The sequence below is a fragment of the Dromaius novaehollandiae genome, chromosome Z (assembly GCF_036370855.1).
Source record: "Dromaius novaehollandiae isolate bDroNov1 chromosome Z, bDroNov1.hap1, whole genome shotgun sequence".
In the NCBI taxonomy this organism is placed as follows: domain Eukaryota; kingdom Metazoa; phylum Chordata; class Aves; order Casuariiformes; family Dromaiidae; genus Dromaius; species Dromaius novaehollandiae.
The window spans coordinates 21,134,040-21,156,166 of NC_088132.1; the positions used below are offsets into that span (position 1 = coordinate 21,134,040).

At 36.1% G+C, this 22,127-nt stretch overlaps 1 protein-coding gene across 7 annotated transcripts in view; it reads left to right on the forward strand.

Moving 5' to 3' along the window:
* The window catches only part of CCDC171 (coiled-coil domain containing 171), a 152,166-nt gene that overhangs the window by 40,190 nt on the left and 89,849 nt on the right, over nt 1–22,127 (forward strand). For 6 of the 7 annotated variants that reach the window (XM_064502461.1, XM_064502455.1, XM_064502462.1 and 3 more), the window contains exons 11-16: nt 4,389–4,491; nt 9,254–9,360; nt 12,140–12,229; nt 14,182–14,382; nt 16,308–16,475; nt 18,443–18,631. In XM_064502461.1, the coding sequence (XP_064358531.1) occupies nt 4,389–4,491; nt 9,254–9,360; nt 12,140–12,229; nt 14,182–14,382; nt 16,308–16,475; nt 18,443–18,631 (858 nt within the window). The remainder of the gene's footprint in view (nt 1–4,388; nt 4,492–9,253; nt 9,361–12,139; nt 12,230–14,181; nt 14,383–16,307; nt 16,476–18,442; nt 18,632–22,127) is intronic. The other variant, XM_064502460.1, reaches the window with a different exon arrangement.

A 22,127-nucleotide genomic window follows, 5' to 3' on the forward strand; every position in this document is an offset into this window, starting at 1 on the left:
TTCTACATTGTTAGAAGTTGAAAGTCAGGACTTAAATGTTTGTAAATGTAGTTCCTCACATTGGCAATAGCCATTACAGTATATTTAATGTAATAGCCATTATGAATAACACTGTCTTAAGTATTGATTGAGCAGAAAATAAAACACCCTAAAGATTAGGATTCTGCTGTACAAATCCTAAGGAGCAGAATCTGTTACTCAAAGGCAAAGATGTGAATCTAATGTAGATAACTTAGTGTGTACTGAGATTTTTGTTTCAACATTTAAAAACCAAGAGGCACAGTCTGTGTTAATTGAGTACTAATGGTTGTTACATATTTTCTTAGCTTGATTCTTGTTTTGCTTTCTTAAACTCTGTAGTAGTGTATTCCTAATACCCAGATGATAGTTCCATTTTTGTCCCAAATTAGGGAGGGCTTTCAGCCTATAAAACAGGCTGAAATAAATATATAAAGCCCATTGATATCAAGCATATGCTTAAATGATCTTCTAAAAAGAAACCAATTTCATAGTTTACTCTGGAAGTGGAGGGGTCAGTCAAACTCTGATGTCCCAGCATTTGAAGATAGGCACGTAAAAAAAATGCTTTAAAAATTGCCAGGTTTTGACTTTTTTTGGCTTAAAAACAAAACCAAAGAAAAGCTTCAAAAAATTCTCTTGTACAAAAAGTTTATTACAGTCCTCTTTAGGGGACTAGAATAGTTCTAAATAAAACTTGAGCATTTCTGAGGAGTTTTATTTCAGGTGATTAAGACTGAAAGACTAAATTTCTTAAGAAATTATATTTAATTTATCTATGGCTGGACACTTTTTAAAGGCACTTCTATAGACTTCTGAAATTTCTAGCTATTGTAAGAAAATAAACTGGATGAAGTATTTAGTAGTCAGATAACTTAAGCAAAAAAATAATATACTGAGGAGAGAGTTTGATAGTGGGGAATTGGTTTTCTTTTTAGTATTCATGCTTGGTTGCTTAACATCTGTCTCACTTTTCTGTTATACAGAACATCTTTTGAAAAAAATATTCTTTTTAACTGTGGAATAGCCTTTTGGAGCTTATTTCTGTAAATGCTCTGCTTTGTTTCCTTAAAGATCATGCATGGTAAACATTCTGGCACTTTGGTGAAGCACTTACTCAAGCAGTAGCTGAGCATAGTGTTTTTTGGTGGCTTTGTGGATAGTTCTAACTTTGGCACTTGCTCTGCCATCTCCACACAGGGCTTGTACTACTTGTAAGCCAAGTAAGTGAATTAGCCCAAGTGCAAAGAGAGCCACAGGAAAATAAACAAACAGGAAAACCCCTGTAACTGCTTCCAGCAGGGCAGGCAATGCTCCTGAGAAAATCCCTCTTGGAACTTTAGATTGCAGGACTATACCCAGGTTCACTGGGTTAGTAGGGTGGTTCACATCCATGCAGACCTTCTGCTACCTTTTCTTTACTTTTGGCTTGTCGGGATGGCCCATTCTTGAGCTTGGAGGAGGTGATCCTTGAAAATCACCTCGTCCAAGCTCTTGAATGGTCCATCCCAATGAGGACAGCCATGGAAATCAAGAACAGTCAGCAAAGAAGCTGACTTTACAAGTGTACCTTCATGCCTTTCTGCTAGAATGGGTGGTAAACATACTCTCTTTAAGTTAAGGCTTTAGAGCTCTGTCACCCTATTCCCCTTTTCAAGCTATCAGGGAAACGCTCCCACAAGTAAGTTCACAGTAGTTCTACCAGAATGGCATCCTCTAACATGATTGTAAAGTTGGGCAGGAGTACCAGAGGGGAGATAATCTCCTCTCCTGGAATAGCTGAATCTGAAAGAAGACATCTTTCAGCAGCTGCAGTTGATTATATGTTTGACTCCTGTGGAATCCATTTTCCTTGTGAAAGTATGGAGTTGTTATCAGTAGTTTTTGTTCAGCTGGAAGAAAAGAAAGCTGAGGGAGATCTGACTACTGCCATCAGCTACCAAATGAGTGCTTATGGAGATGACAGAGCCACACCCTTCTTAGAAGTGCACAGCAAAAGGATGAGAGGAAACACGGAAGTTTTAGAAAGGGAAATTCTACTTGGCTTATGGAGAGAAAAGATCACAGTGAGGACGGTGAGATAGTGGAACAGGTTGCCTGAAAGGACTGTAGACTTTGCATCCCTGAAGATACTAAAAGCCTGACAGCACAAGGTCCTGAGCAACCTATTCTGATTTTAGGGTTGGCCGTGCTTTTAGTGGGGAGTGGGACCAGATGACTTCCAGAGATTCTGTCGGCTTAAATTATTCTATGATTCTATAACATTATGCATTCTTATTAAATATCTCTCAGTGGGATGTAAGAAATTGGTTTTTATGTTTAGACCTTTTTGGATTCATACCTGTGCTTAGATTTCCAACATTGTAGTTTACACAGTTTTTCTTAAATTTGTAACAGGAGAGATTGATTCAAAACAGGAGTTAGAAAGGAAGGATACTAAACTGTTTGCAGCTAAAGTGTAGAACTGTCTAGTCTAATGAATTCGCTTTTGATCTTTAACACTGTTGAGAAATACTGAAATTGGCTTAGAGAATGTAGATGCAGTCAGTAAATAGAGCACAGAGAAGTGATAAAGACTAAATAAACTGGAATATACTGACTTAGTGGTGGTAAATTAACTAAACTGAATGAAAAAACTTGGATGGGGAGATAGAAAAATTCTCGTGTTTGTTTTTTCCATGGGAAAAGATTTTTCTGGGAAGATTTAGTCTGACCTTGTCTGTACTGGAGTGTTTAAAGAATTATATTAAAAAAGAGAGTATTTATTTTATTGTGATACCAATCATGTTTTTACATTTTCTTATTTGTAATATGCGCAGTCTTTGAGGTGATATCAGTACATTAGGGCAAATGATTTTAATGTATTTGCATCCTACAAAATGTTGTTAGCTGGAATTCAGGAAATACAAGCTCTCTTTATATAGAGAAAAACAAAAAATATTTATTTTTGGATATATACAGAAATAGTTTCAAAATTCTTTATGAAGTGTGGTGGAAATTCTCACACAAGGAAAGGCGTGTAAATGCTACAGGGGACCTAACATTGAAATACACATATGAATAATATATTAGTTGATATACAGTACATATAATTAAATTTGAAAGGGTAAAGCAAATTTATAAAATATTTAAACTGAACAGTGAAAAACACTGCAGAGAATTAGCTTGCCAGTTATATGCTACGAGTATCTAGCAGTTTTCTTGGGGAAGATGTTTCCCACACTTGACATATTGACCAGATCCTACATATGCAATGAAGCATAGTTGAAGCAATAGTTTATAGGTATTATAGAAGACAGAGCAGGATTCTTCCCAGTGTGAAGACGGTAAACTTCCATACTAAAATAAACGTGGTAATGACTCAAATAGATGTTATAATTTAGAATAAAAATAAATTGAGTAATTGAGTAATGAGAGATCTTTAAACATGACTTTGACATAAAATTATGAAGAGACGGTTAAATCTCGTTTCCTCTTGACCTTTGTTTTTTTCTTGTAACTGCCCAGATGTATCACTTTTTGTCAGCGGGCTGCTAAAATTACAGTTTTCTTTGAAAAGTGGAATCTACATATGTCCCTCCACAGAAGTACAATAGGAACCTCGTTCTGCCTGGAGTCATGGATGTATCTGTAATACAAGTCTGTGAAAGTTGCAAGTTTTAGTATCAGATGTAAATTGAAGTTTGATACAATGTTTTTTATTTCAGTGATAGATCTCTGATATAAAGGCTTTCTGCCTTCCAAATAAAACCAATGTCTTAATTCGAACAATAGGCTGCATTCAGTGAAGTTCTTACTTTAAGAAAATCCAGTTTTAGGAGCTGGAGGACTCTGCTGCTTCCATCCATCAGGAGAAGTTTTTGAGACTGGAGAAATCACTACCAAGCATGGAAGACATTAACAATTGAAGTAGGCAGGTTTGCAACGAGAGTAGGTGTGGGATTTGACCGAGTGCCAAATCATGGATTTCCAGCCTGTCTGCAGTAGTTTGGTGTCTTTCTGGATGCCCTTGTAGGGTGTAACAACAGATTTCATTGCTTGCATAAATAGGCAGCAGCTAATTAGCATTCATTATGATATTTTTAAAGCAGAAGATTAAGACTAGGTTTTAAAACAACCAAAAATATTATTTATTTTGACTACTGGAAGCCTTTAATTCTATTTTAAATGAATTTCAGGGTTCGATGAAATCTTGCATTACTTATTTGTGATGTTATGTTAGCTCTCTTGATTCACGAAAAAAGACTGATAAGAAACGTAGCAGGAATTATTTAAAGGGGAACAAATTGATCTGTATTTCTTCTGTTTACTATTTTAATGGGTTTCTTTTTTTCTCCTCTTGTCTTGCCTGTATCTCCTGTCAAATAAAGGCCAAGAAACACCAGGCCTTTCTAACAGAGACGTGTGAAAACAACATGAGAGAGCTGGAGTTACTCTTGGACAGCTTTGCTATGTCAGGCCAGCGGACAGCAGGTTAGTTGAAGGTATAAAATGACAGATGCATCTGTCAGTGTTCCAAAGTCACTACATTGTGGGAATTCTGCAGATGCCTCTTGCATTCCCTCTTCTCAACATGCTTTGATTTGATGACATGATAAGAGCAGTTCTCACAGCAGTCAAATGGCCTTGCTAGCTGAGAAGGGGTGACGGAATGTGGACCTGCTGTTGTCAGCCCAGAGCTTGATTTACAAATGCTGGGGTCTATACGATCGGTCAGAAAAGGGCTCACTTGCTGTGCTCTAAATCCAACTGAGAAAAAAGTCCTTACAGTATACCTGCAAAGGGAACAGATGTTTTGCCTGAACTGAGCCAAATTCTGAGGCAACCTTCAGCAACTTAAAGGTCATATATTCTAAAAGGTTGTGTAGGACACATGATATAACACACTACTTTTTACTGTTGTCTGTGGAATAGTATTTTATTGCATTCATTTGATCTAAAACTGTACAAATATTTCTCTGCTCACAAATAGAATGTAAGTTAGTGGTTGTCACTCTGTTGTCTAGCTTTCTGTATAATTATTGTATCAACAAACAATTGTGTGCTTAAACATTTGAGGTGTTGGCTAACATAGACTGAATTTTAACATGAAAGCTAGTAATTTTTTTCAAGGTGAAGGTAGAATGCTTTTTATTTAGAATCTTCATTTAAAACTGCATAAAAGTTTTCTATGTAATTCCTGTTAGAAAGTCACAGACTAGATACAAAATGCTTCCAACTTACAGAGCAAATAAACTGGAAAAAAGGCAGCCTATTTTGCCTGCTATGTAAAGCAGGTAAAAAATTGCTTAAGGAGCAAATGTGTTTATTTTATGTAGGCTGTGATAATATATTTCTACTGTTTCTGTTTAACCACAGTAGACATAAATGGATGCTATAATACCTTTTAATGCAGATATATGTATATATTTTAAGACATCTTTAGGGCCTGGTAATGTCAAAACTGAGTAAAGGAACTTCCTAGGTTTCCAATTCACCATAAAAGCCTAGGCTTCAGTTTAAATCTGTGATGCACTGACTTCCTCACCTGGGCTATATAAATTTTTATTTAGGAACTGGTATCAGTTTTGTTTTGTAATTATAGATTTAACTCCTGTAAGTAATACTTGTAGGTTTACTGAAGACACATCAGCTCTTTCAAACTGTGTTTTCCTTAATCTTGCAAAGTTCCCCATGCCCAGAGGGGCTTCTGCAAGTCTGAAGGGAGCAAGATGCTGCTGCTGAAGTGCAGTTCCAAAGCAGTAATTGTCTTTTGGTTAAGTTTTCTGTTCTTCTTAGTGGTAAGCCTTTCAGAGAATAGTTCTGAGCTGTTCCTATTTTATTAGGAGTTCAGTAAATTATGTGTTAATTTGTTTTGTTATTTAAGGTAAACTTCGAAAGAACTTAAACAGATCTTTTTTTAAGCTCCAGAGACTCTGTAGTAGCTCAATTGAAGCAGAAGGTCAAACCTACTTGTCATGTGAATTGAGTCTTCATAGTTAATGTGAAAGTGGACATTGACTAAAACGTTTGTTCTATGTGTTCACTGTGCTTCTGAGTGTGAAACTTAATTTTTTTAGGCTATTGTCTTACGGTGTTGTACTTTCTTTCTTTCATGTTTACTGAAATGGGTGATATTTGAAGCAAGAAAATCTAGGAGCAAATAAAAATCAAAACTTTTATTAAATCTTCATAGTCTAACTAGCAGGAGAGGGGAATGGGCCCAACATGAACCACAGTTGACTGGGCAGTCATTCCTTCTTGTTTTAGTATTTTTAGCTTTTATCTAAAATGGTTGAAAGATCTCACTCAGTATTAAAGGTCCTGTCCCTTCATTTAAGGGATAGTTCCTATGCTTTTCAGGCCATATAGAGAAAAGAAGATAAGCCTTTTTATTTGTAAAATTAAACAATACGCATATTTAACAATTTTTTTAAATACTCCTTCCAAAATAAGAAGCACAAACTTATATCTTCTCCCTTTTCAAGTGACCTTTAAAAGTGTTTCTCAGCATTGTTGTTCTTATTGGGCAATATGCATGATGTTTAGTTTGTCATATTTTGTAGTTATTCAGCCATGAGATTTGTGCTCAAGATTAGTCTTCATTTAAGGCAAGGTGTTTTTGTGATTGCAGAAACATGAAAAAAGTGAATTGAGTGTAAACTGATAATGTTATCCACTTGAACCTGCCATTTCCCTGAAATTCAGCCCAAAAACTCACTTGGGTGATACTGACAAAATGCTTTATTTATTTATTTATTGTTTCTCGTTGCCAAAGTAGACCTAGCAAGATAGCACTGTTTGGATTATTTTGCATATCTCTTGCATTGTTGTTTAGAAACAGATGGCAGTTGGCCAGAATTAGAGTGATAATCTTAGCTGAAAACAACTTCAGCTAGTGCAGGAAGGTAGAATCTGGTATTTTTGTTGGCAAATTGGGCTGTCCAGAAAACAGCGTTGCAGCCTGTTCTTGGCAAACTTGATCTAAATAAAGATAGTTCAGAGTCGTGTTTCAGGGACAGCATTGCAGTTTGGTGCTTCAGAAATGAAGATGTATTATTTAACTTAATGAAAAAGGTGGGGTGGAAAGCAACCCCTCAATTTACTTGAGGTATTATTTTAAACTCAGTTATAGCTGTGAGTTATAGCTTCTTCAGAGCTACAAGAAGTAAGAAAGAAAAGTATTTTGTTTCTCTGCAATAAGATGGCTGCAGAATGTTCTTACATTGGGTAATAAATAAGTCACTAATGTGTTTGAGAATACAGGGCTGGAGTCCTGTGCATATATAACTTTAGCTATGTTTAAGTGATAAAATCGATAGTAGTGTAAGATGTTACAAATCTGTTCCTTAACTCTAAATAAAATCTAACCTTTTCACACAGGGTCAAATTCTAACAACTTTTCTCAGGTTGTTTTTAGGTGTAATATATTGCTAAATTGGACAGCTCTAGCACTTACGTTTGTTAGGTTTCTAGGTTTGTTTCAGGGCACTGGACTCCCATTAAGGAGAAGATTCTGCTACTCCCTAACTCTTGCAGGCCGTTAGATACCGTGGTAAATACCTGTCAACCGAGCACCTCGAATGACAGAGCAAAATTCTGTTCTTAGAATATGCATTCTTTTTAAATTGACTTGCATGTTGTATAGCAATTTTGCTCCTGTACCTGAAAACAATCTCAGCAAACCCCCATTGGTTTGATTAAGTGTGACTTTGACTTGTCAGTCAGCTGTTAGTGTCAAAGTGAAAAGCTCATGTTCAATACTGAATAGTATTCAGCCATATTCTGTGCTTTCTGGTATTATCAAAATATCTGTGAAAGAAGAAGGTAGTTAATTTAAAACTTAAATTTTTAGAATGACTGTTGGCAATACTTTGTGACTTGCACACATACAAAAGTTTTCTATTGACTGCCATTGGTGCCCGTTATGGGTAGCCTGTAGAACAATCCTATTGTTTATGTATAATGCTTTGAATAGAATATCGTGCTTATTAGATAACACTAACCATAGAATTCTTAAAATAGCCAGCTTGCAAGTTCGTAGGGGCATTTTTTCTAGCTGACAAAATTTTGTGGGTGACTATGGCTGCCCAGTGGCTTAGAATTTGGTATCTGGTTTGACTTTATGAGACCCTAGGTAAACAGCTTTGAGACACTGGCCTTTCAGAGGTGGTAAACACCTGTACACACATTTAGTTCTACTGGGAGTTATGATTGCTTGTTGCCTCTGATTTCACACTTCTTCTTTTGCAAAATAAAGCTGGTGTTAGGGTTGGTAAAGTTAGTTCTGTTTATGAAGTTTATTAAAGACCTGAGGAAAAGGTGATAATAATAATCATCTGTTACAAAATATGTCTGTAAATGTTGCATAGTTCTGTAAACACTGCCGAGGAAGAATAATTTGTCAATAACCTGCTATTTTGCTCTAACACCAGAAAAACTGAAGAGGTTGTTCTTAGAAATTTAATATCAGCTGACATCTTTTGACCTCTTGATCAATATAGTATTGTTTTGCTTTCTTAGCACATTGTACTACTGGCTCTGGAATGCTCAAACTTATGTTCATATGTCCCTAATTAAGGCAACTAGATCAGAAGTCTCATCTAAAGGTTTAATAAATAAGTATAGTGTGTGTATAATGGATATATCAGCTTTAAGATTTATAATTGAAACATTATGTAGGACTCTGCAGACAGATAATAAAATTTTTTTATTATTTCCTTTGGAGTGAAATTCAAGATCATTTAAGGGGTTTTTAAGATCTCGCCAAGCATAATATAGTCATGTGATCTTTGGCTCAGAAAAGCTCTGAGTAAATGAAGTACTACATTATAATATGCATGCTTAGTCACAACAGCAAAATAATGGCAGGAAAAATGTAACATACTTAACTTTTTAGCAGCATGTTTTTCAAAGTGCATTTCTGTTTTAATGTTGGCTAGTCTCACTGAATGACACAGACTTGACCACAGTTGAAACTATATGCAAGACTGCATACTGAATACATTAGGTAGAAATATAATCCAGAATTTGCAGTTCTGTGTCTTGTATTAAAGCTTTTATACAAATGTCTATCAGCTGTATCTGTTATGAAAGTATGGCTGTTCGGCTGCATACCTCTTGGAAAACAAGGATGCTGTTCGATGTTCTGTATTGTCACTGTAGCCCTACCTGATTTTAATACCTTTCCTCCAGTGTGAGTAGTTTTCTCTCTGTGGCTTCAAGGGCTTAATTTTCATTCTGTATTTTTCTTCAGGCACTTGTAAGGACAAAGATAAACCTCCAAGCCCCTCTGTTGTCCTTGAGACTTTGAGGTGTACCTTGACAGATTACCAGAACAAGCTGGAAGATACATCTAATGAGGTAACACTTGCACTGTTTGGCTCTGTATGTATTGCCTTCGGCCTGCAGCAGTACATATTCTTTGCTTGTAACAAAGGTCAGAAGAGTGGGAATGTTGAGCTGACAGCTTCGCATATACCAAAAGAAATAATCTCTGTCACTACTCTTTCTCTCAGCTTGCCTTACAGTAATGTTTCATTTATATTGAGGAGGGGGGATTGGTGTTTCATTCATTTTTTTAATCTGTTTGGCTTATTATTTTCAATAAGCATTGATGAAAATAAAAGATTTCAGTTAAAAGATGATGACGTAAGAATTTGATGTGCAGTGTGTACTACAATACCATTAAATACACAACACTTGAACAATTGTTTGTATCGCACATGTAAACATGCTTGCCCATGTGCATTTAAAAAGCAGCATAATTTTCTGAGATGAGGCTGTTTATGATGAAATCTTTAAATTTTTTGTGCTATTTTGAGGTCTTTTCTGGTAAAATAATGCCTTGACAATACTTTCTTCAAGATAACTGAGACAATAATGGAAATATTTAATTTTGGAAGTCCTCCCCTCAAAAAAACCTCTTATGTTTGTCGTGCAGTGCTAGTAAAACTTCTAGTTCACTGACTGGAAAGTCACAATTTTGCATATATTTTCTCATTTGTATTGCTAACGTGGTTCATCTAATCCTCTCGATTTTAAATGTTTTATGAATTTGTGGCTTTAAACGCTGTAGAAAGAAGTTAACTACACTCTGGTAAAGCTTTTCTGTACAAAATCGCAATTAGTTTATTGCTGGATGAAATTGGCAAATACAGGAGAACAAGGTGTAGCAGGATTATAAAAATGCCAGCACTGATATTTTTTTCATTTCTAGGTTTTGTCTTTTGTTTTGACAAATGGATAGTCTAGCTAGTCACTCACAACATTAAAAAATGCATTAGCTTTGCCGCTTTTATTGGAAAAAAAAATGATCTCCCACAAGACCTTTGAGATTGTTCTAAGGGGTACAAAAATAAGTGACCATGGAAACAATTATACTTTTGTAAACAGCAAGCACTGTTAGGTCTCTCCCAGTGAGATAAGAGAACCAATGTGTATAGTAGTTATGAAACTCTTCTGAGACCCAAGTCTGGAAGCTGCAGAGTAACTAGGAACATACTACCCACAGTGAATTGTTATTTGGGAGGAGGAATGTCACATGATCCTCAGCCCAGTTGAAAAGTCGACTCAGCAGGCTTTGGCTTAGCAATGTGCTTTGTTGTGAAACTGTGCCAGAGACAGCAGTGGGGAGACCAAGGGGGTGGTTGCTAAGAAAGCAAAGAGAGTATTCTGACAGAAAGAAGAATGAACTGTCAAGGAAAATAAATAGCAAGCAGAGCAGGACAAACTGATGACCTGCCACAAGACTTCCCAGTAGGACCGCATGTGACTGACCCTGAAGTTGTCATACAGAGCCAGAGATGCACTCAGTACCTTCTCGGTGCACAGAAAGGGCAGTGCTCTGTCCTTCTTGATTCCCCTCGCCCCCATAGGTACCACTGCTTCTGGCTTTTTATGCATTAGATATGTTTAGCAATAAAACTGTTCTCAGTAATACAGTAAAAGGGACTGTGAAGGGCACTGGGCAATTAAAATAGGATGTCATAACACACAACAATAAGGGTTTAGTTTTGAGTAATTATATAATGGTTCTTTTGTACAGAAATTTCCAACAAGACTCCACATATTGATGGAGTTACTAATATACATACATACCTGTACGTATACATGAAATATGCTGGTGAATCTGCCATGTGTCACCTTTAAATTACAGTGTTAATCATTAAGTGATCTGTTTTGCTTACGTGACTGAAAGGTATATGAGTGTTTTGGTTTTGATAGAGAATAAACTTTCACTTTTCCATACAGTGTAGAGACTAGAGGATATTTGGGGAGAGAAAGAATGCTAGTAAAATAAAAAGAACCTTTGAAAAGTTTCAGTTGCATTGCATAATTTACCACAAATATTTCTAAGGCTGCTCAGGTCTCCTGATCAAGATCAAAGAAAAATATAATTTGCAAAGTAATATGTAAATTTATAAATGAAATATGTTACTTCTGATTCCTTCCTGAATGCTGAAGGGCCCGTAGTAACCTGCACTATGTCTCTACTTGATGCCTTCTTTCAGACATAGATGTTGCTAAGCTTATCATAAGGTAACTGAAGACAGTAATGTGACACAGAAATAAATAACTATTGAAACAACTATCTTGTTTTAGAAGTGAAAAGTGAAGCTAGTACACGTTGTGGTCATGAACTCTCTTGAAGGTGGTTGCTTTTAATGCACCATGCTCTTAGGGGACATTGCTGCTACTTAGGGATATGTGAATACTATCCCACATTTATTCAAAAATAGAGGCTAAAAAATAGCGCCTTAGTCGGGCACTTTTTGCAAAGAGACACTGATTTCAAAAACTTGTTATCTTAAAACACTTCTCAAATCATAACCTGGGTTTATTACATTTTATAACATATTTCAAAGTCCTTCTTTTTGTCTGACATTTTGAGAGTTGGTGTGAAAGTTAATAGTAGGCTGAGTTTAAGACTTCAGCCACTATTTTATCTTTAATCATTATAAGAAGTTATGTAGTGCTTCTTTAATGGTGTATTAATCAGACTATAGAGAGTATAAACACTGTCAAAGGAATTTGAGGGGGGTTTTTTCTTTTTACATTTGTTTACAAAATTTGTGCTTTATAGTCAAGTGATTGTGTAGCTTTTTGGTAACAGCATGTTTGCCCTCCATATTTTTCACAGCTTGGGAAAATCAAGCCTTTGTATGAGATGATGTCCGTAGAGCTTGAGGTAACCAAAGAGAAAATATGTTCTCTAAGTCAAGACCTTAAGGTATGGGTTTGTGAATTTAACATAAAAATAGAAAGTTCTACGAAAAATATCTTCCTGGATATTTTTGTTTTAACAGAGTAAGTCTGTATATCATTGCATTCTATTAAACAGATTATGTAAGCTGCAAGCTTGTGTGAAGTCATGTTGCCATATTATGGTTACAGCCTACCTAAATGTACATAACTGAGCATTTCAATAATTACACTTATGAAATAATAATTTGAGGTCCATTATCAATTTGCAGAGTATTGTTTTATGTTAACATCAGTCTCAAGAGTTTTTTTCTCTTAACTAACTGCATGTATTTTTTTTCTCAAGAAAACTAAAAATGAGAAATGCATTTAATTAATTCCTTCTGTTGATACAAAAGCACATTTTATTAAATAAGTCCTTTCTTTATTTTTCTGGTTTATCAGAGAAATGTTTTAGTCAGATTTTGTATATGATATATCAGGTCATCCTTGACAGTTTTAGAATGTGCAGCCTAATGCTATTTAGATTAAAAGGTGCTTGATAACTGACAAAAACACTTAAAATTGTTTTCTGTACTTGAGTAAGAATTGTTTTTTGTCTCTTTTTTGGCTGACACACTAGTTTTGTAACGTCCTGTCTGGTAACCTCACTGGCTAGGGGAGTGAGGAAGTCCTGAGTTCCCTGTTAAACTTAATCTCCCAACTGGCAGTATATTTTATTACTGCCAAAAAAAAGGTGACTGCTCCCAACATTTTTCAGAATTTTTTGCTGGAGATGTGCTACACTTTTTCAACATTCATTGAATCTTAATGATGTTTTATACATGTACATGATCTCTTGTCATCTGATCTGAACTTTTTGTACTAATTTATGTTCAGAACACTCAGGACTTCTGCCTCTGCTGTAAGACCTTTTTAAAGCCCCTGAGAATTTTGCAGACCCATTGCAACAGATATGTGCACTCTTCATGCGAAAGCTGAGTTTGCTGCACGTAGGATGTGCTGCTTTTCATGCAGTACACTTGTTTCTGGTCACTTTAAATCTCCAGTAATAAATTGAGTGAAAACTACATTCAGTCTAAGATATTTCTGATAAAAATTTAAAAATGCTTTAATCTTCTAATGTTTTCATTAAGAAAAATGAAAGTTCTCATTATCTGATAAATGAGAAGTATGCTGCCTATTAGACTTTCTATATAAGCAGTTGTGATTTTATGAAAAATTAACAATGCTTTCAGTTTAACTTTCAACAAACTTTAGCAGTGTTGGAAATGGAAATTCAGTGCTTATAGGAAAGGTGAGCACATGTATCTATTCACATCATCTCAGCCAACTTTTCGCTTGAAAGGATAATTTAATAAATTCTTTGTTTCTCTTGTGAGGTTTGTAATTGGCAAGGTAATGGTGATAATTATGACAATTTCTGATTATTAGTTTTTTCCCCATGGTCAAACCAAAAATCTTTTCCAAAAGGAAAGTCCTCTTTTTTTTTTTTTTCCTCATTCAGGTAACAAAAAAATATGGTGGGTAACAGTTCTTGTTGTCAACTCTTGTCAGCAGTAGTCTTGTCACCTGGCTGTGATGGATAAATGATCTATATATGACAGTAATGTATCCTTTCACTAGCTCTGAAAGCCCTTCATTTCTTGGAGGGTGACGTGTGTCCATGCATTTTGCATTCTCAGTTGTAGGCGATGAACCGGATTCTGAATTCCAAAGGGAAGGTCTTTGCATCATGGAACATTTGAGTTCCATAGAAGATGGGTTTCAGATGCTTACTAGTTCAAGGTTATGGTGAAGAACCATTGTTTGATTTGAATATCTGTCATGGGCAAGATGTAGTCAGCTTAATCTGCAGTCTTCTGAGCACATGTGTCAATATGGATGTTTTCTTCCTCAGATGCTGAGCATTGGGTTAAGGTAACATTTTACAAAGTAAAATTCTTACCAGCTCTTCTGTTCTATTTCTCTGTTCTATAGGAAGCTCAGGATAACTTGGCTGATGCCAATAAAGAGTTAAATCATCTGCACACTAAGTGTGCAGACAGAGAGACTTTAATAGGCACTTTAAAAATGGAACTACAGAACGTACTGCAATGCTGGGAGAAAGAGAAAGTACGTGCCACAGAATCTGAAAATGAAATCCAGAAGCTTACCAGGGCTTACCAGAAGGATATGGAGGTATTACCAGAGACAAGATGACTGTCAAAAAGAGTCTTTATTTAATCTTAGCTTTATACATTTACATACATTAGATGGTTGCTTTTAGTCTTAACAGATTTATCCCCAAAATATGATTTTAAGATACGTATTTTGAAATACGTATTTAGTATCTACAAAATCTCAGTGTGTATTGTTTCACCTTCTTTCTATATCTGAAGTAGTAGCTTAACCCTTCCAGTCTTTTGAATTTTTTTAACAACTGAGTTATTTAAAGAGTTATGCCTGAAGAACAATTTTTTCTTTCTTTCAGATTAGAAGTAAGCACAAATGTTTTACAGTTGAAACATACAATAGTGTCATCATCACATGTTGTTAATTTCTGATTCAAATGACAAGTGATAGATTAGCAAATGTGGAATTGAGGTAGTTTTGCCTACCTGCTACAAAATCTGTAAATTCTTGTCTGTGATGTGTTAGCTGATTGTGGTGTGTTATATGCGGGAATTGCTTCACTAAGTTTTGTTTTAGAACTGTTCTTTCCTTATATTTGTTTACTGATCTTAACAATATAATTTTTTTGTTTTAATTTTTTTGCCCCAGTAAAGTAGTTCAGCACCAGCAGTATCAATGGTGTTTCTTATCATAGTTGTCCTGCATATTGAGCTCATTACTTCCGCAGATTTGAACAGGGATGCCAACTGAGTAAAAAGGAAACATTCTTTCCACCTCTCTTGTAGTCTGGTATTTAAATAGTGTCCACATGAAGCAGTTGGAATTGTTATACACATCAGATAATGATTAAAGCGAAGGAAACTTGAAGCCTGGCTGTATTGTAAAGTCAGCATGTCTACAGTACTGTGGTTGCGTTCAACATGTGCGAATTGATTTGGGGTCTTGGGATCCCTTTTTACCATGCCAAATGGATAATTATCATCCTTGGTTTATCACAGCCCAAGTAAAAATGTCATGGTGGTGGCACACTGGTTTTTCTTTGGGGAATTAGAATATCCATTAGAAACAAAGCTAAACAAAACTAAAGTAAAATATTTTATTGCTTAAAAAACATGAAATAAATATGGCCTATGAGCACCTAAACACATTGCAGAAGGCTCAGAAAAAAATAGTTGCTCAGCTCAGTCACCTATAATTTCTCAATGTAAGGACTGATCCAGGTTTCAGGGACAACAATGGGACCTTTCCACTGGTTTATTTGGCTCTGAATAAAGTCTCTATTTCTTGTGGCTTTTGCCAAGCAGCTTTGTATTGTCTGAATCAAAGTGACTGAGCTGCATATATGTACCAAAAGGATGAAGGGTGGAATTCGCATCGCATGCTGTTGTTACTGAAGATTAATTATAACTTGCATGAGTTTATTATACCACTGACTAAAATCAGTGTAAATGGATGAGACATGGCTTGTGGAATTTAACTGATGAAGCTATAAACCTATTTTGTCTAGCTGTTTGGTCATGCATGGTAAATGTATGAAAAGCATGGAAATACAGTTTTTGAAGGAAATTGAGGTGAAAATTGTAGTGTGTTTCATGTTGCCCAGTTGTTCATGTCAGGCTATTTTCTATGTGCTGTGCACAGGTACTGGAAAGGGGTACAATTGGAATGAAGCTTAAAGTGTTAACATGGGTAATTAAATTGTATCTATTAATAGCACTGAAATTTTTGTTTATATCAGATCGTGGTCATGAGCACTGCAGGACTGGGCTGTCTGTATTTATGTACTAAGCCTATTCAGACAAATTTTGTTAAAAAAAAAGTGGCTTGAATATGTTTGATTACAGAAATTAACAATATTACTTTTGAAAAGGTTTGCAAATGAGCTTTACTTTTTTCAGGTGTGTGCAGTTCACATTACTGCATGCGTGATGCATCTCTTTGGACTCTAACACTGTTTATGTACAACAGTTAATTTTTCTTTTTTGTCTCAGGAGAAGCTAACCTTCCTTCATAACTTATATCAGCATTTGGTAGCAGGCTGTGTGCTTATAAAACAACCAGAAGGCATCCTAGATAGATTCTCTTGGCCTGAGCTTTGTGCAGTCTTACAGGAGAATGTTGATGCCCTGATCTTAGACCTCAGCAGGGCTAATGAGAAGGTAAGTGTCCTTAGGCACCAGCTACCTCTATTAAATTCAGTGACATTTGTCCACATCACAGTATCATTAAAAGGGACTGACATTCATCTTATTTCAAAAAGAATTTGGATGTTAATAATTCAATACCATTAATTATGGCTTGTCTACAACTCAGTTTGATGCCATTGCTGTGGGCATGTAAATGTGACTGAAGTCTGTATGAAGTCTCTAAGCTCCACTTTCTGTGCAGGACATGCTAATACTACTAGCCAATATTAGCCACAGGGACCTAATTAAAAGAAAATAAATTAATCTTACTGATGAAGCAATTCAAAGAACTTAGTCATTTACACTAATAAAGCAACTCTTTATTTTAGCATAAAACAGAAACAAAATGCACTTACTCCAGGAACATCATCTTTAAAATATGTGCTTAAGATTCAGAGGTACTATTTGGAAAAATTGCTGTTGTGGGTTTTTTGTTTAATTATAATTTTTTGATTATTACATTTATATTCTGAAATACAATAGAAAATGCTTATTTTTTAAAAAGTCTCTCTATATTTAATAAATACTTGTTCAAGGGTGAAACTGTGCTTTTTTGAGTAATTTTAATGATAATAAGTGTAAGTGTCCCTTCCTCTCCCCACCCAAAGCCCTGCATTAATAATTTTTTTTTAAGGGCTTCTTTTTCAATACCTTAAGCTGGCTCTGCAGACTAACATATACCACTCTTTAGGATTTCAGTTCATGTTCTGGTTTCGTTGATCAGGTCAACCCTGTGTTGCTGTGGTCTATTAGAAAGATTCCAGACCTTGGCTGCCCTGACATTTTGTTCTTAAGGGAAGGGAAGGGAAAAACTGTTTCATAAGTTTCTCATCTGCTGGAATTATGATCACTCTTCTGGCTTGAGTACAGGGACAAGGTTGCTTACAGTAAATCATTTTGACTCTGCCCATCTTTGTAAATATCCCAGCAGTCAGTGGTAGTAACTAAAGAGGGTTAGTTTAAAATGAATTGGGGATTATGCAGATTGGGTTTAGAGACAACATTTCTATTTTCCCTTCAAAGTGTGGGAGGGGAGGGAAGGGAGTGATTATTGTTGGCAGTGTTGGGAAAGGGTTGTGTCTTATTGTCTCTTGCTTTTTAATTTAGTATAGTTACTGATATCACTTAGTCTCTGGAGCTCAGCTCTTCTATGTACTTACCAGCTTTACAGGGTTTTGGGGTAGTGTTATCATCTGTACTGTACCTGCTTTCTGAGAACAATTTTTTTTCTCCTGAAGTTTTACATGGTCCTGTTGAAAGGAATATTTTTGATGTTCCTACATATCAAAGTGAAAGTGTAGATATTTGTATTTAAAGGTCATTTTTAGCTTGATTCATTCCTCCGTTTAGTTCAAATGGGAGCTGCAATCTTAAATCATGGAGTGAAGCCCTGCATGCTTGTCGAAATCACATCGTAAACTAATGAGGTAGTTGCAAGAAATGCATTGTGTACACTAAAGCTTCCCAAAATTTTTTTAATGCTCAATAATGTATGGAATGTCTTGGCTTTCCAATAAAACATAATAAAAAATAAGGACTAATTTTTCATTATTATTTAATTTGCTAGAGGACAGCTATACTATGAATACTAATTTAGCAGCACAAGATTTAATGCACTCATTTTGAAATGAGTAAGGGAAGTGTCCAGTCCAGGTTTCCAACAGAGAAAGCAATAGTTAATCTTCAAGGAGGTGTAGAAAGATGGCAAAATTGAAAACATAGAAAATCCATTATTCCAAAATAGTGTCTCAGTTTTTTACGAAGAGTCAAGGGAGTGATCTATAATGAGGGGTTTTTTTTAATTACTTCTAATAAGCATGTTGAATAAATTACAATTTGGATTTTGCACTGAAAGTCTGTGTTTAAATGAATATGTAAAGTTAATGCAAAAATGTTTTTTGGAGAGGTAAAATTTTTTTTTTAAAAAATGCTTATCACAGATATCTCACCTGGAATATGTTTGTAAGAACAAGTCTGATACTATGAAGGAGCTTCAGCAGACCCAGGAAGATGCTTATAACAAAATGGCTGAGCAGATGAAAGCACAGGAAAGCTGTTGGCAGAAACAGAAAAAGGATCTGGAGCAGCAGTATTCTGGTCTCCTTGGGGAAGTTCATGCAAGGGCACAGGTACAGTATTTATACTGGAGCTGTGAAGTTCTGAAGTGTTTTTTATTGTAAATATTTAATGGATTATTTCCGTAGTTTGAGTTCCTAACCAATTTAGAGTTGCTTGAGAATTTTAGTATATCTTTACAGTAAATAAATAGATAACTCTGCTAGTATTAACCTCACTTATTATAGAAAATGAATGGCTGCTTGTTAAAACGTTTCAGAAATATGATGCTTAATTTGGTCATGAAATTGCTGATGACATTTTTGTTTTGATGACGTTAAAGCTGTAAGAAGAAAATTGTTTCTTGTAAGAGTTACATAGGGCAGTTACTTTTCAGTGTTATGCTTTGCAACAAGTCTGTAGAGTAACAGGAATTTGGATTCATTTCGGGATAAATTTAGATATACACATTCTAACCCTGGGAACAAAGAGAACCTGTTTATACAGATAGGACAGCGGGCAACAGTTATAAAGTGTACAACCATCATTTATAATCTAAATTTGTCCCTTCTACAACTAGAACTCAGTGTCTTTATAGTCACATTCATTTAGAGATATTGTGGTCAAATGTGTTGTGTAATACAGGAAACAAGCTATGCTGTGTTGTGATTGCTATATGAAACTTTCTGCAGCAGAAGAATGGTGTATTTGTTTCTGATTTTAGGCTTGGAAGTCTGTGTGCTTTTAAAAGCATATTTATGAAGAAAGTATATCCTTTAGACAAAGCACTTCATTGTAATTTTTCGGTAATGAGCAAAAATCTTATATATATATTTTTGCCGAGATTTACCTTTCATATTGAATACCGGCAATGCTAAAACAGTGAGTTAGTGAAATGAGTGAAATAAGTGAGTGAAATAAGTAGCATCCAGACTCATATTAAGTTCCTGTAACATCCTGTAAGTTTCATCTTATGAGATCATCTTCAGCCAAAAGAATGATACAATAAGGGAGCTTAATTTTATTTTTAAAAATTAAACTTCCTTTTTATTAAAAGAAATGTGGGGTTTGGCTGTTCAGACTCCTACCTGCCATAGATACCATATGAAACAAAGGCCTGTGTAAACTCCATCGGAACTCTAGCGTATGGGGGAGAATTTGAGCTGCAGAGTACTGCACCACTCTGGAGGATGGTGCTGAACCTGCCATTTTTGTCAAGCAAATTTTGTGGACAGCGCACACAGCGTGTACTGAAAATGCATCTGTGTTCAGTGGAGTGTGCATTAGGCAAGTGTGCATTAGGCATGTCTTCTGGAAAAGACTTTGTCAATCAGCTTGCTATGAAAAAGAAACTACTAGGTTTTTGAGCAGGAAATGTTTTCCTTTACAAACATTTGGACATGATTTCTCATGCAAGTTAACGTAGTGTTGGAGTACAAGCTGATAGTGTTTTAATTTAGGCAGCACTGTGACTGCATGCACTTACGTGATTCAACAAAACATTGTCTCCTCTTTGTGCCTACTCATGTTCCAGCTTGACCATGTTACCATTTAGTGTCAGTTTAGAGTGAAGACTGTCTAATTTCCTGTGGATTTCTGTCTCGTGACTGACTTTGGGCCTGCTAATTCCAGATAAAGATTTTCCCTTACTGGGGTCCATGGACTCCATGATGTCCAGTGTCAGGGCTGTTCTAGTCCTGACTGCTTGCTTTTCATAAAACTTAACTGTCTGTTGCATATTTCTTTTTGAGCCTGTTAGCCCTACCAATCAGTGTAAGTGGAATATAATTGGCCCGTGTTCTGCATTTTGATGCAGGCTTGCCGAGGATGGTGAGGGGCTCCTTTGGAGTAAAGATGCAACAATTATATTGCAGTATTTTATGTTTATTTATTCTCAGCCTCCCTCACTCTTTCTCCCCTTTCTCAAACTGTGAGTTCTTTTTTGTTAATGTCTTAAGTTTGAAAGAAGATTTAGCTTTCAGAATTTTGGGAAGTCCTTCATTAGGCCAAACTCAGGCGCTCCTGTTGCCTATACTGTCAGGATGTGAGGCCATCTGAAGAAAACTGCGAAATGTGAATTACTGTGTCTGCTTCCTAAGGGTCAAAGTGGCTGAACACCATCTCTTGCAATCAGGTCTTAACAGTAACTTCATCCATGCTTACTTCTCTCTGGATAAGAGCAGGAAAGGATCAGGCTGTGGGGTTTTCACATTTTAGGATATGCTCTGCAACTATATTCCCAGTGGTAGGCAAAAAGGGGTCTGCAGAAGAATCACTGCAGAAGCAGAAATGTGGCCATGTTTTTGAAAACATGTTAGAATGTTTAGTAATTCTGGCTTTGGAAATATGTGTAATATGTTAAATGGTATCCATCAGTAGGTACACTTGAATTCTAAGGAAAAATGCTGATCATAAAAATGATGGATAGTTCTCACATAAAATTTGATTAGTGGGTATGCACTGCAGCAGCCTTAGCAGTTTCTTTCTTCGTCTTCCATACTGGGGACCTAGTCAGTGTGCCTGGGTGTCTTTCTTGCAAAAGTCAAGACACGGAAGACTAGTTGTTACCTTGACCTTGCTCAGGTAATGGATCAAACACATCTGCAGACTGCAGCTATTTGCAGAGCTGTGGGTCTGATCACTTTAGCATGTTTATTCTGGCACTGCAAGGAAACTGTGGCAACTAATTGCTGTATTTCCACCCAAATATCTGAACGTTCATTACAAGCAGTTTAATGAATTAAACATTGTAGGTACTAGCTCCGTTGTGTAAAGGGAAGCTAAGTGATTCTTGCTAGGTCTTGCATCAAGCTGGCGGTACATCATGGGACAAAGCCTGCATCCTTTTGTTTGTGCTTCTGTCTTCAACCACTGTGCCATGCTTTCCTCCAGACATTTTCTCCTCAGAGTTGCTGGATAAAGACTTCTTTAATTTTTTTAATTGTTGGTACATGTGCAAAGGCACACTGGAGGTTGAGTTCAGACGGACATCTTAGATCTGTATGCGTGAGCTGATGAAGTTAAAGAACAGCTCTAGCTGCACAGCAATGAATGATGTATCTTAGAGTTTCTTAGGACTGCAGTGGAGAAGCAGGCCTTTTCAAAATGGTCGTCTTAGTCTCCTGATTAAAATATAACATTGCAATTTGGAAGTTTTAGTAATAATGACACCTGCCAGTGTTTCTCTCCCCAGCCTATATTATTTAGGGTCCCTGACCTCAAATGGGGTCTCTGGGTATTACTAAGTATTACTTCACAGCTGTTGCTGTCAGTCAGCTGGATGATGTAATCAGAAAGCAGTTTTACTTGTTTTTCCTGTAGGACAGAAATTCCCAAAGTGGCCTTCTTGCAGATCAGCAACAAACAAGACTCTATATAGATACTGCTCTTCTCAGTCCATGGTCTCCATACTGTCAACAGAGCTTAAAATAAATATCCTTTTTCCTTACCCTTTGCAGGAGCACAGTCCCCGTAATTTGGTAGTGTGTGTGTCCGTTTTTATAGTATTACTGTGCCTGTTCCTTCACCTCACACAAATAACTTATTCAAACTGTGCGCATTCTCATAGGA